This window comes from Capricornis sumatraensis, chromosome 10 (genome assembly GCF_032405125.1).
Source record: "Capricornis sumatraensis isolate serow.1 chromosome 10, serow.2, whole genome shotgun sequence".
Lineage (NCBI taxonomy): Eukaryota > Metazoa > Chordata > Mammalia > Artiodactyla > Bovidae > Capricornis > Capricornis sumatraensis.
In genome coordinates, this window is record NC_091078.1 from 93,757,820 (window position 1) to 93,771,012 (window position 13,193).

At 43.0% G+C, this 13,193-nt stretch overlaps 2 protein-coding genes and 3 non-coding genes across 30 annotated transcripts in view; 1 reads left to right on the top strand and 4 right to left on the bottom strand.

Annotated features, from left to right (window-relative positions):
* Positions 1-58: 58 nt before the first annotated feature.
* Positions 59-6,678, bottom strand: GNL3 (G protein nucleolar 3). Of its 2 annotated transcripts, none has more exons than XM_068982379.1 (15): positions 6,568-6,678; positions 5,897-5,955; positions 5,080-5,217; positions 4,874-4,978; positions 4,697-4,777; positions 3,682-3,814; positions 2,863-2,975; positions 2,500-2,617; positions 2,122-2,209; positions 1,446-1,620; positions 1,187-1,329; positions 967-1,103; positions 692-873; positions 380-446; positions 59-289 (listed from the first exon to the last, which is right to left on the bottom strand). In XM_068982379.1, exons 1-15 carry the CDS (start codon positions 6,578-6,580, stop codon positions 204-206), a joined length of 1,638 nt encoding a protein of 545 aa, XP_068838480.1. In that variant the 5' UTR covers positions 6,581-6,678; the 3' UTR covers positions 59-203. The 2 variants fall into 2 exon arrangements, with proteins under 2 accessions (XP_068838480.1, XP_068838481.1); XM_068982380.1 differs by having other exon boundaries at positions 59-281; positions 372-446; positions 4,865-4,978.
* On the bottom strand, positions 1,680-1,756 carry LOC138088098 (small nucleolar RNA SNORD69). The gene has a single exon (XR_011145684.1). It is a non-coding gene; the product is annotated as a small nucleolar RNA SNORD69 (small nucleolar RNA).
* LOC138088102 (small nucleolar RNA SNORD19B) lies at positions 2,744-2,825 on the bottom strand. Its single transcript, XR_011145687.1, has one exon. It is a non-coding gene; the product is annotated as a small nucleolar RNA SNORD19B (small nucleolar RNA).
* Positions 3,562-3,638, bottom strand: LOC138088096 (small nucleolar RNA SNORD19). The gene has a single exon (XR_011145682.1). It is a non-coding gene; the product is annotated as a small nucleolar RNA SNORD19 (small nucleolar RNA).
* A 3,968-nt stretch (positions 6,679-10,646) lies between the features above and the next one.
* PBRM1 (polybromo 1) overlaps positions 10,647-13,193 on the top strand; it is a 96,887-nt gene continuing 94,340 nt past the window's right edge. For 9 of the 25 annotated variants that reach the window (XM_068983027.1, XM_068983039.1, XM_068983047.1 and 6 more), the window contains exons 1-2: positions 10,647-10,694; positions 12,270-12,422. In XM_068983027.1, coding sequence (XP_068839128.1) covers positions 10,647-10,694; positions 12,270-12,422 — 201 coding nt within the window. Of the gene's footprint in view, positions 10,695-12,269; positions 12,423-13,193 lie in introns of those variants that run through there. The other 16 variants (XM_068983028.1, XM_068983033.1, XM_068983046.1 and 13 more) reach the window with 3 other exon arrangements.

A 13,193-nucleotide genomic window follows, 5' to 3' on the forward strand; every position in this document is an offset into this window, starting at 1 on the left:
TAAGAGATGTATTTTTTATAGAATTTAGACACTAAGTTGCCTGATTTTTTTTAATGAATATATTGTTACATACATACCTACAAAATTTACATAGCTTATGTCATAACCACTAACAAACTGGTACATCACATGCAGAACAGCAGCAGTCTGCTCACAATGTTAAAATCCACCACCAACAAAAAACTCTACAGGACAAGGCTTTATTATACATAATCTGTACTGAAGTCATAAGCATCATCTTCCTCTTCAGTCATTTTATCCAAGACAAAAGATGGTGCAGACTGCTTATCTATATTGGAAAGAAAAGTGAGGTTAAAAAAAAAAGTAAAAGTAATTCTGTATCATACTTCTTTGTTGGAAGACCTTTCCACCCACTCACCTGCTTGAGACTTCTCAGGCAGTGCCTCACAGGCCTCTTCTGCAGGGGACATGTCTAAGCTCTCATCCTGTGGGGGAGAGAGATAGTATTGGTAGTTCTTGCCTGCTCACTAATCCAAGTTAATTATGTACCCAGAAAAAAGTGTCTGGAAGTACACAGTAAAGGATGTACAAAATCAAGACTAATGATTGATCTTAAGTCATGAAATAGATACACTTTAATTTCTATTTCTGCCTTCAGCCCCTTTGCATTTGTTCTACATTATAACTCTAGAGAACTTTAGCTTAAAATACTCATGCATGACATACTTACATCACCTTCTTCGTCAACAATTCCCTGATCTGTCTTGACATCTTCATAGCTCTCCTCCTGCTCCTGCTTCTGTTTTTTCTGTTTTGGCAATTCTTCAGGTATGTCCTTTTCATCTATCACTCCATTTGTCAGACCCGATGACTGGAAGAGGATGCTATTGGCTAAATGAGGGCTCTTGATGGCTAGGAAAAGTAAACATAGCCCACATAAACAGACAAGACCTTCACTGGCCTGGCAGCTGATGAAGACAGCAATTTAACACAAGCCATGCTTACCTTGTATGCTGTGTGCATTGTTCTTTTCCAGTTCCTCCAGATCAAAGCCCCATTTCATGTCTGTCACAATGCTCTCATTAAAATGTGGAGGAGGAGTCCAAGATGCAGGGGGATGGCAATAATAAACTAAGAAAGCACTGATATTAAAAACAAAGTATGGTCAAAAATCAGTTCCTTTCTTCTATGTGATCATCCAAAAGCCAACAGAAAGAAGCCTTACCCTGTCCACTCAGACCACAGCACTTTAGCAGCCCTTTCTACATTTGGGCTTCCACCTTTTTGGTGCAGTCCTCTTCTCTGAGCAAATGAAGTAAAAAATTCCAGAGAATTCGTAAAGACTGGGACAGTAAATTTCAGTACTACCTTAAAAAAAGAGAAACAAAGCTCATTTATCTGATATAGATGAATGTTGTTTAAAAAAAAAAAAAAAGCTTACAATGAAAGACAGATGGAACTCAAGGGAAAGGGGATTCTTTTACCTGCTGGGCATCAGCCTGGGACAGGATGGCGCTGGCAGCTTCCAGTGGTTTTACTTCCTCAATACTTGCTGGACTTCTCAGAGCAAGTGCAGGAGCAGAGTTAAGTGGAGACACAATGAAACACGGACTGTCTATGATCGTGATTTGTTTGTCCAAGGGGACAAGCTGCATGCACCTGGAACAAGAAAGATGGTAACTGACGGGGCACTAGTTTTCCTGAAGGACATGGGGGAGAACACGAAGCTCAGGGTTGGATTGAACAAACTCAGCACAGTCTGTCAGGTCCAGTTTATCATCATTTGCTTCATGTTTATCTAAAACCATTAAAACATACTCCCCCTTCTAAAGTGAAACACTATGACCTAAACACATGCTGCTTCATAAGTATTTCCCTTTTACCTGGCAGACTTCTATTCAGTTCAAGTTCAGGTTTGAACATCACTTCTTCTAAGGCAGCTTTCTCCTCTCTGAACCTATGTGCTCATCTTTCAAACTAGATTGTGGGCAGCTATTCTACTAGATCCATTCTTCCCCAAGCCTAACGGTGGCTGATTCCCCACCTTTCACTGAGTAGAAAAATTGAGTAAACAGAAATACAATATTGTCTCCCTTAAAATAACCAAAATCATATTTACTCATCTATAATGAAATGTCACAACAGTGGAACTCAGTTTACCTCGTGAGCCCCATGGATACACCAACACTGCATATCTGTTCTTGCTTTAAACTATTGATGACACTGCTTTTCCCCACATTTGGGAAACCTACAAATGGGAAATCCACAGATTACAAAAGGCATTATATGCTAGTAATTATCAAACTTCCACTCTTTTTTATGCCTGCCTGATTTTTATAGCAAGATCAGAGTTGGATCTGAGCGTCCTCACTTCAACACTAAGACCGCTCTTGGTATCATCAATTCTTGCACAAGTAATAAAAGGGCAGGAAAAGATTATTAATTCAAGTAATCAGAGTTCTTAGAAGCTAACATTACCTACAGTGCTGAGTTGCACTTACTGAGCAAAGATAAAAAATATGGTGAACTGAAACTCACCAATTACCCCAACGTGAATGGCTTTGCCAGAAGTTTTCTGAAAACCTTCAAGAAGCTTCCAAAGGCCTTCTTTTCCAACACAGGCTTCACTTTTGGACGGAGCAGCTTTCTTCTTTACCTTCACAAGTTAAAATCCAAAATGATTACTTTAACTACTTTGGACAACCCACCAGATAAAACCCAACCACTCTGGCTCCAAAGCTCATCTATTAAAATTGCCACATTCTATTGCCTTTCAGATTATTTCTGGATGAAATCAGAGTTGGATCTTATAAGTTTTCATTTTTTAATCAAGATTTTGTACACTCATCATGTTTCACCCATCTGAAAGAACCACATTTCCCAGCACTAAATTAAGGGTACCTTGATACGCTTCCTTTTGTCCTTAAGTTGTGTTGAGGCTTTGAACACCACTGTTGGCAATTCCTTCTTCAAATAACTTAGCCAGTTCTCCAAATTCTCCTTTGGTACCAAATCTGATAGGGATTAGGAATAAAATCCTGCTTATTTTGTTGAGATGAATTTGCAAAGTCTAGCAAGCTATGGCTATCATTCAGGTTTGCCTTTCCCCAGGTTTCAAAAAGTATCTGAACTGTAAGACTGGGAGACAGTCCGCACCCCAACATGCTTCTGTTTAACACAATTCAGTACATACACCTCTGTATTTCTTCAGTTCTCTGCATTGCTCACCTTTTCAAGATTAAGTCAACTTCTAGATTATTACTGTACTAACTTTAGGGCCATGCTTCCAGAATTATACTATCAGGTAGCAACCAAGTTTATTGACCCCCCCACCCAGGAGTAATTTTAGATTCTATCCTTACTGTTTCACAGGTTTCTGTTCCTGGGTGTTCCTGTCCTTGCTGCTTAAACCCAGATACATAACCATGTATTTCACTTAAATGTTGCCACATATGGACATTGTGCAGGTGTGGGGAATATGGCACTCTGGTATCATTTCCTATGTGAAATATACTGCACAGTAAGCCAAGTATAGAAAGTTTACGCTCTCATTATTAGCCTAGCACTGTCTCTGGCAACAAGAGCTCATGTATATGCACTGGCTTCACAGAGGTCAGAGTTGGATCTTACAAGTCTTCACAGACAGTAAGACTGTTCACATGTTTTCCTCATAACTCATTAGTGCATATGGAACATAAAGAGCCTAACTTTTTCACCTACCTGATTTATTTAATACAAGTACCAGCTTTTTCTGTCCGCCCCTGATGATGGCTTCTTCTACCTGGGGACACCTGCAACCAAGAGGATCTCTGGCATCCAACACCTCTAGCACAACATCTGAGGCTTCAATCACCTGTCAAAGCAGACGCCGTCAGAACAGCATCACTCAGTCTGGCACCACCCTCCATGTAAGTACACTGGCTCTGTCTTTTCAACAGAGGTGAATCTCATGTCTGTGTTCACCATTCCTTACATGACAGACACAGGTTTGTTCAGTGGCTTCCGATCAAAGTGGATCGCAAGAGTGGAAACACTCCCACTATCTAAATATGCAGCCTCCCCATTCTCAATCATGTAGTCTGAAAGATCCTTATGGCCCTGCCAGGAGCTGCTGAGAAACACAGCCAGGGTCTCTTCACAGGAGGGAGTGAGCTCAGAGGAATAAGGTCTTGGGGATAGGGGTGCTACCCCAAGACACCCTTGACCCTGCTCATGTAGGTTTTGGCAGAGTATTTTAGAATCTTTTGTACTACTAGAGTAGTACTACTACTACTTTAAAAGCCACTGTATCAACATGTTATTTTAACACCAAATGCCACTTCTGTAAATCATGCTTATGGGGATCTGTTCCCATGCAAAAAATTTAAAACCGTAAGAATATTTCTGAGGACTTCCCCGGGGGTCCAGTGGCTTGGACTCCCACTCCCAATGCAGGGGGCTCAGATTCAATCCCTGGTCAGGGAACCAGATCGCATGTGCTACATCTAAGGATTCTGTGTGCTGCAACTAAGACCTGGTGTGACCATATAATGGTCACAGGGACTATGGCCACCCCCCCTTTTTTAATATTTTTCAGCTAAATGTAACAGACCAATCCAACTTGCTGGAGAATTCTTCCCACTCAAGAGAACCCTACTTCCACGTCTATAAAGTTGGTGTCAGGAGAAAAGAAAGATGACTCTTAAGTCTTTTAAACTTCACAACCACTTTTAGACACTAACCTAGACTATGATACCTTTTTAAGTTCCTGGCAGTGCAGCATCTTCGGACTCTGTTTGCTTGTCTTGGCTTTCTTAGCTTTGCGTTGCCCTGATTCCTGGGGGATAAAGACAAGGGAAAGGATACAAAATTAGAAGGTCAGTAGACGTGACTCATTTCCACTTTTCATGACTGTAACCCCTACTTCTCTTACAGGTTCTGTGTTAGATAGCTCAACATCAGGGTCAGTTTCAAGTTTTCTTTTCTTGTTCTGTTCCTTTTGCCTGTCAAGTTTCTGCTGCTGTTTCAGTTCTTCAAGCTGTGTTCAAGCCACAAGAGAAATGCATGAGCCAGTGACTTGCTGTTGTAACTTTACACACACCCACACACTTGTTGAAATTGTGAGCTAATACATCTTACCTGCTGTTTCCTTAGCTCAGCTTCCCGAAGAAGAGCCTCCTTAAAAGGAGCACTGTTTGGAACTCCTGGGTCTTTCCTAGGCTTCTTTCGACCCCGTTTTTTAGCCTCTTTCCTCAACTTTCGATGGTGCTCTCGAACCTATCATAATGGTATTTCATCAGTTTACAGAAATAATAAAGAGAATTCCAGTGAGTAGCCAATGTGGCTGCAGTTTAATTTATATCTGTAAAATAACCTAGAAACATAAAACTTTAACCATAAAACAGAACATGCATGTTTATGTATAAAACAGCAAGAAAATGTCACTAGGACTCTCTTTGCAGCAATTGCTACTATGGTGATCAAAATTTACAGACATGTCACTGCACCATATCGGACCTCCTGACCAGGTATATCTGACCTCTGTTCTAGTTAAACCTCCATTAGTGAAATCATACTAATGTTAACCCACATCTCTGGGGCAGGAAATCAATTTAGCCTCTTCCAGGCTTCCCTGGTAACTCAGTTGGTAAAGAATCCACTTGCGATGCAGGAGACCCGGGTTCGATTCCTGGATTGGGAAGATCCACTGGAGAAGGGCTAGGCTACCCACTCCAGCATTCTTGGGCTTCCCTTGTGGCTCAGCTGGTAAAGAATCCGCCTGTAATGCGGGAGACCTGGGTTTGATCCCTGGGTTGGGAAGATTGCCTGGAGAAGGGAAAGGCTACCACTCCAGTATTCTGGCCTGGAGAATTCCACGGAGTATATAGTCTCTGATCTTGTAAAGAGTCGGGCACGACTGAGCAACTTTAAGTTTCATAACTCTTCCAAGACTTACCTTTTTTTGGATTTTATACCGCTTGTGGCAGGTCATGCGTTTACTTGCTTTCTTTAATTCTACAAAGCAACAGATCACAAAAGGATTAATTTATTGTTTTTCAAAATCGATTTTATCCACAAATGATCAGTTTGTTTAGCTTTTGATGACCACGCTTTAGGTCACATCCATTTTTGCATTAACTGGCTCTGAAACATAATAATATTGTGGGGCGCGTGGTAAAAATAATCACGGACCAGCCAAGTCCCAGAGTCTAACTTAACAGATTCGTTGTAGATCCAGCTTCCCTACTTCCACCTTCCTAAATTAGACTGGGATCGCACACAGGAGCGTATAACCCCAGAACTGCCACTTCCTGTCAAACAGCACGAATCACAGAAGAAAATCTAACAGTGCGTGTTTCAGACCTCACCAGAGCCAGACCGAACGAGGCCGCACAAGGGAAAACGCCAGGCCCGAAACCTGGCTCAGACACTGGGTCCTCATGACTCTCTGGCCTGATCTCCATCCTTGGGGCCCAGACTTTCTTTCTGCACACAAGACCGCGCGGCTCACGTGGGGCCTTCCAACCCTCGGTTCTAGGCGGGATCAGGGAGACGGAGCACCCTGGTGGGTTCGTCGACTATCAGACACAAACGCCCCCTCCACGCCCGCCCCCTGACCACACTCACTCGGCCGCTTCATAGTGGAAGCCGAAAGGCCTGCGCCCGAAGTTACACCAGCACTCCCAGGTACTACGTGCCTCTGCAGGCGCCACGTGCCAACTGAGGCCTCCGCCGAGCGTCACGCACTCACGCTGCTGCCGTAAAGCGCGCCGCCGCTGGCCCGTGTGCGCGCGCACGCAGTGTCGTGCGGAGCCGGGTTCGCTCGACGGCCGCGGAACTGGTTTTGCGGCGGTACCGGGAGGGGTGAGGGCGGTGAGGGCGGCGGGTGCTGGAGCGACGGCAGCGGCCGCGGCCGGAGGAGCAATAGCAGCAGCCGTGGCTTCCACGGGGCGGGGCGCGGCTGTCGGCGGCCGGGGCTGCAGGCGGCGGAGCGGCTGGGTAAGGCCGGGCCCGGGGCGGGCGGGGCCGCTTCCTCTCGGCCGACTGCCGGGCCTTTGTGTGGGCCCGGGCGGGCGGGAGCAGCGGCGGAGGCCCCGCCCCGATGGTGGGGACGCGCCGGTCGGGCCGGGAGCGCGGGGCGGGGCCCGGCGGCGGGGCTTCGGGACAGGCCCGGCAGCCTCGCCGCACCTGCCGCCAGGGACAAAGGCGCGCCGCGGCCCGAAAACTCCCCGCGCCCCGCTTTCCCGCCCCCCGCGGCTGGCCGAGCTCCCGTCGCGGGCAGCTTCAAAGCTGTCAACGTTTCCCTTAGTTCCCCGTGCCGGTGACAGGTTGGGAAAGTCTTACATTTCCTCAGCAGTTAAGGGCTTCTTTTTTTTGTTGTCGTTTCCTGAAGGTTCAGACACAAACTCTCCTAGTAAAAAAAATTTTTTTTAATACTTTCCGGATGACTGTTCGGACTGAGTGTTTTTTTAAATCAGTGGGAGTTGTATTTGTCATGGAGGGCAGATATAATTTTTTCCGTGCAACACCACAAAGAATCGAGGTTTTAAAATTGTGTACATTTCTGGCTTTTAATATTTTCCATCTCAACAAAATTTTTTTATTGAAAAAGAAGCATAGTTTCGTTGTTATAGGGTAGATGTTGATGACTTAAAGGTGAAGAAAGATAGGCAGAAATTAAGGAGGAATCCTGAAAAACAAATGACAAATACACGGTATATGGATATAGAAATTATTACTACGATTATAGGAACATATGTTGGAGTATAAAGCATTACTGTTAACTTGTTTTCCAGCAAATTATCCCTCCTCAGTGATTTCTAGGGGTTTTTTTTCCATTTAGTAGTGAGCTCTTTTCCCAAGTACAATTCAGAAGCAAAGTAGATTCAATACAAAAGAGCAGTATAATTTCTGCTTTATCACTTGTCAACAGGTTTCCCATATTTTATGTCTAAAAATTGGAAGTTATTTTTTGAAAAAGTAAGTCAAATCAGTAACAGACATGTGTGGATAAATAGAAGGGTTTTGACCTCTTGGGCTTTGGGAGTGTCCGAAATACCTTAAGTATTAACGTTCTACCCAAACTCCTAAGATTAGTACATTGCTGTATCTGTGTGATAGGCTAGTTTCAAGGCTTCCAACATCATGTGTGAGAATGTTGACTCAGGAATATTCTCGAAGGCAAACACAGGCTGCAACATAATACATATAGTTTGTTCACACTTGAGTTTTTTAAAAAAGCAGCCAGGCATAGAACAAATACTGAAAGCTGAGAATGCTATCTGCCCACAGTACAGGAGACCCAGCCGGGTTGGATCCCTGGGTTGAGAAGATCTCCGGGAGAAGGGAATGGCAACCCCCTCCAGTAGTCTTGCCTGGAGAATTCCGTGCACAGAGGAGCCTGGCGGGCTACAGCCCATGGGGTCGCAAAGAGTCGAGCACGACTGAATGACTAACACACAGCATTATAAGTGATTTTTTTCCCCAAGATTATTGTGTTAAAGATAAATTACAGCACTAAGAATCACTGGAAATACAGGAGAGTAGTAAAAGTCTATAAACTGTCAGAATACACCATTTGGCTATACTGAGTAATTTTTTCCCAGTTGCACATTGTAGAGTTATTCTTTACTGTCCACTGTAATTTATCATTGGTTGTTAGATTTTGGACATGTGACTGTAATCAATGCCATTTAAAAACTTGTAACTAAGCTTCAGAATCTATTCCTTTTCTCTTTATAGAAAAATAATTGCTAAATGGATGCTCACAGGCCTTTTAAACTACACAAACTTTTTAATATTTTACTTAAGTGCACTTTTACTACATTTGTTAAATAGATTAGTTGATCACTGAAACTGTGCTATAAGTCAGGCGACAAAAATGGGTAGGTTGCTTTTCTTGTGCACAAGGGAGAATGAAATCCTAGAGTTAAGTTTTAACTTAACGTTTTTATTGCACTTTGATATTCGGGGGCTTCCCTTGTGACATTTCAAAGTGATTTCATGTACATTCATTGTCAAAACAGTCCAAGGGAGATATGTACACTTTGCATGTGTGCTCACTCAGTCGTGTCTGACTCTTCAACCCCATGAACTGTAGCCTGCGAGGTTCTCCTGTCCATGGGATCTTCCTGGCAAGAATACTGGAGTGGGTTGCCATTTCCTTCTGTAGGGGATTCTGACCCAGGAATCGAACCTGCAGCTCCTGCATCGGCAGGTGAATTCTTTACCACTGAGCCCTGATATATACACTGCTATTTTCATTTTAGAAATGAAGAAACAGATCTGAGAGGTTGTGACCCAACATCAAACAGATCATTAAAGAAGGAAGACCCATGTCTCTTATTAGTCTTCACTTCTGAGCTCAGGTCTTGCTGCTCCTCCCACCCACCTAGCCACATTGCTTTTCTTGCCAGACTTTCAAAGTACATGTTAAAATGTGTTCTTTGAATGACAAAATATTTGAAAATTATACTTAAGTTGAATCTTTTTGTTGTTATCAAAGTAAATTAATGATTGGAGTAATTTTGGACAATATATGGTCGACTATAATCAGTCCTGAATATTCATTGGAAGAACTGAGGCTGAAACTGAAACTCCAATACTTCGGCCACCTAATGCAAAGAACTGTGTCACTAGAAAAGACTCTTAGGCTGGGAAAGATTGACGGTGGGAGGAGAAGGGGACGACAGAGGATGAGATGGTTGGATGGCATCACCGATTCGATGGACATGAGTTTGAATAAGCTCTGGGAGTTGGTGATGGACAGGGAAGCCTGGGGTGCTGCAGTCCATGGGGCAGCAAAGAGTTGAACACGACTGAGCGACTAAACTGAACTGATACACACAGAGAAGGAAATGGCAGCCCACTCCAGTATTCTTGCCTGATAAATCCCATGGACAGAGGAGCCTGGCGGGCTGTGGTCCATGGGGTCCCAGAGAGTTGGACACGACTGAGTGACTAACAGACACACAGCATACACCATGCCCTCTCCCCCCTAATGATGTACATTTTTTGTTACTTGATTTTCAGTGAGTTATTTATAAAAGTAATTTTGACCTTCTGCCAATTGGTTGAAAGGCTTTAAAAAAAAACAACCTTTCTAAAGTTGTGTGTAGTGTCTTTTCAATGCTGATAGGACTTTTGGAAAGAAATGTCTCTCTCTGGATTTTTTGGTGGGGAGGAGTTTACCAGACTGCTCACCGTAAGCCATTCTTGGTTTGTTCCAGCTTGCTAACAGTTGGTGTCGCATGTGAGCCTTTCACATGTGTTCATGCTCCATTCCAGCTGTGATTGAACTCTGCTCTTATTGACTAGGGGGCAGTTGGGCAGGCATGCTTCGTTCCTGGAATTGACAGTCATTCCATGTGAGTAAAGGGGAACCTCAGTGAGACATCTTTAAGCATGTGAAAAGCATTTGGTGTTACAATGGAAGGAATATCAGATACTGTTGGTGCCTGAGCCTTTGCAGCAGTTTGGTTGGTGCAGAACTGATACACTTATTTTCTCCAGTGCTCTTCTTTCTTTCGCAGTTCTGCTTGAATGTTTTCTGTCTATTCGTAATCATTTTTACTCCTTTTGACCCTTCTTTTTATTTCCCCCTTCTCTGCCTTGTTCTTCTCTTTCAGTTTTGAATACATTAACATTGAATCAGCACTTCTAAAGCCCTGCTTTCTCCCAGTGGCTTCACTTGGCCTTCAGACATAATGAGGAGACTGGCTTTTCGAGGAGCTGGTTGTGCTCTGGTAAAGCTGGTAAATTACTGATCATCTACATCCTTTCCCTTTTCTGTCCTTTGGCTTTTCCCTTCTACCTTTCTTAAATTTTGTTATCCTTTTCATAGAGTCCCGCCTTATGTTCATCAGATTCACTTGAGTCCTTGTCATAGATTGTTTATAAAAGCTTGGTCCTTAGTTTCTGCATCTTACTCAACTGAGGCCAGTTTATCAGCCTTTTATAAAACAAATAAAAATCAACAAAGCTTGGCTGGCCTTGGCCTAAGTCCTTTGAAGCCTTAGCCAGTTGCAGCAAACTAATAGACTGTATAACAAACTAGGTCCTAGAGGAAGGAACCTCGTGATATTAGGCTCAGTTTTTAAACACCATGTGGGCTGTAGTTCAGGGGAAGAGGTTAGAGACTTCTTTTGTTTGTTAGTTGGCTACCAGAATTTTTATTTTGTTGGTTTGTTTTGTTCCTGTTTTCGATTCCCTGCAAATCCCCAGTTTTTCTCTCCATATTACTGGCAACCCATTCTTTCAGCTGCTGGTGTCTGTTTCCTGAAATTGGATTGTTGATAAGAGACCCTAGGATCAGTTTTTTCTTTTTTCTTTAAAGAAAGACCTTTGAAATCACAGTATCCTATTTGATACTGTTGTTAAATTGTATAAGCATTGTAGGACCTTCTTGGGTATATATCCTTCCCCTCTCGATGTAGCAGGTCATTTCAGTGGTTACATTTTTTATGTTATAGTCAAATATATATGAAGTTGTGTAAAGATTACTTAGCAGCCTGCCTAAAACTAGAGCAAATATTTACATGTTTCTGGGAGGCCAAGGAGGACCTAAAATCTCATTTCTGAGGTATTCTTCCAGATCTTCTGCTGAAATGTAAAGTTGTGAGCTCACGGGGAATACCTCATAGAACTGAAAAGGTTAGTCTGAATTGACAGAAAAATTTCCAAATGGAGTTTTGCTACTTTAGTTAGCATAGGCATGGCAAGTTGAGTGTTTTCTGGGTTATGTCTTGTGAAGCTTTCTTTACTGAATGGAGGAAATTCATTTTTAGTGTGTTAATTTTAGGGTACATCTGAAATGCTAGAAGGTTAGTCCTCTATCCCCCTACTCTTTTGCCACAGGGTCTGCTTCTGCAGGTCTCCCCCCCCCACACACATCCTGGCCTTCCTAGAAAGTGGTCATAATCGTAAGGAACTCTGGGGAAAACAGGTGAGGCTGCTCACTCCAGAGCTGACCTCCTTAGGGTCTCTGACCCTGAGGCAGTACACCAGCGTACCATTATATGTGGGTGTACTGTTTTATGTGGATTTTCAAACTCCATTCCAGGGTAAATTGGAGGCCAGAAGTGGTTGTCATTGAAAATTGGTAAATACAGATGAGTATACTTTTGCTGAATTTGTCCCATCCAGTGGAAAGTGTAGCATTCTGATAAGTGAAGGAGCTAAAGCAGGGTCTAGGACTTGCATTGAAAAAGCATAGTTAAGCTTCTTTGCAACAGTGAACATATCTGAAGCTTGGTAGCAGGTGGCCAGCTGAGGGCTTGGTGGCAGAGCATAAATTTCAATTTTAGAACATGGCTAATTCTTTCTTATAGAAGAAGTTGGATTCCATGGGTTCCAAGAGAAGAAGAGCTACCTCCCCTTCCAGTAGTGTCAGTGGGGACTTTGATGATGGGCACCATTCTGTGTCTACACCAGGCCCAAGCAGGAAAAGGAGGAGACTTTCCAGTCTTCCAACTGTAGACCCTGTAAGTAACTTGAATCACAGTTTCTGCCTTCTGCACGATTCCCTACCCTTCCTGTAATGATAAGCTGTTAAGATGCAAGGCCTTTCAGCTTCTTTTTCCTCTGGCTTGATCTTCTTAATCTTTCTTTCATGAAAATATTTAGCCAAAAGCCTTACAGTAATAGTATAATTTAATATTATGGAATAATAAAGAATATTATTTTGTCATATAGTCACTAGAGTAACTGTGCTTGTCCTGTGCCAAGCTCTCTTGTGATGGTTGGAATATAACCATGTGTAAGGTGAGCTAGTTTTTCACATGAAACTTAGAGGCTAGTGTTGGGGAAGCAGAATGTAGACAGATGAGCACATAAATAAAAAGGTAGCCTCCGTTAGTGATGAACGCTAAGAAGAAAAGTTTGGATGATCCAGGCTGTTTTGACCATGTCTTCAGGAAAGGTTTCTTTGTGATCAGAAGGCACCAGCCCTGCAGAGCGCTGGAGAGGAATGTTCCAGACCGAGGAGCTGGCTCAGGAACGGGTTTGATGTGTTGTGATTACAGAGAGGGTCAAGAGGGAGAAGGAAACTGGCAGAGTCTGCCCAGCCGGAGTTTACCTTGCATACTCTGTGGGCAGTGTTAGGAATTTAGATTTTATTCTCTGGCTGCTAAGAAGCCCCTCTGTTGGATGCTTTTTAAGCAAGGGTGATATGAACTGATTTGGTTTCAAAGAAAAGAAAAATCACTAGTACCATATTCTGATGAAAGATTTAATCATTTAAATAATCTTAAATA

Coding starts and splice junctions, on each gene's coding strand:
- GNL3 (XM_068982380.1), bottom strand. Junction 3,815..4,696: donor ACTGCCAGGAACTTAAAAAG/GTATCATAGTCT, acceptor CTGCTTTGACAG/GTGATTGAAGCCTCAGATGT. Junction 1,621..2,121: donor GTATCCATGGGGCTCACGAG/GTAAACTGAGTT, acceptor TTCTTGTTCCAG/GTGCATGCAGCTTGTCCCCT.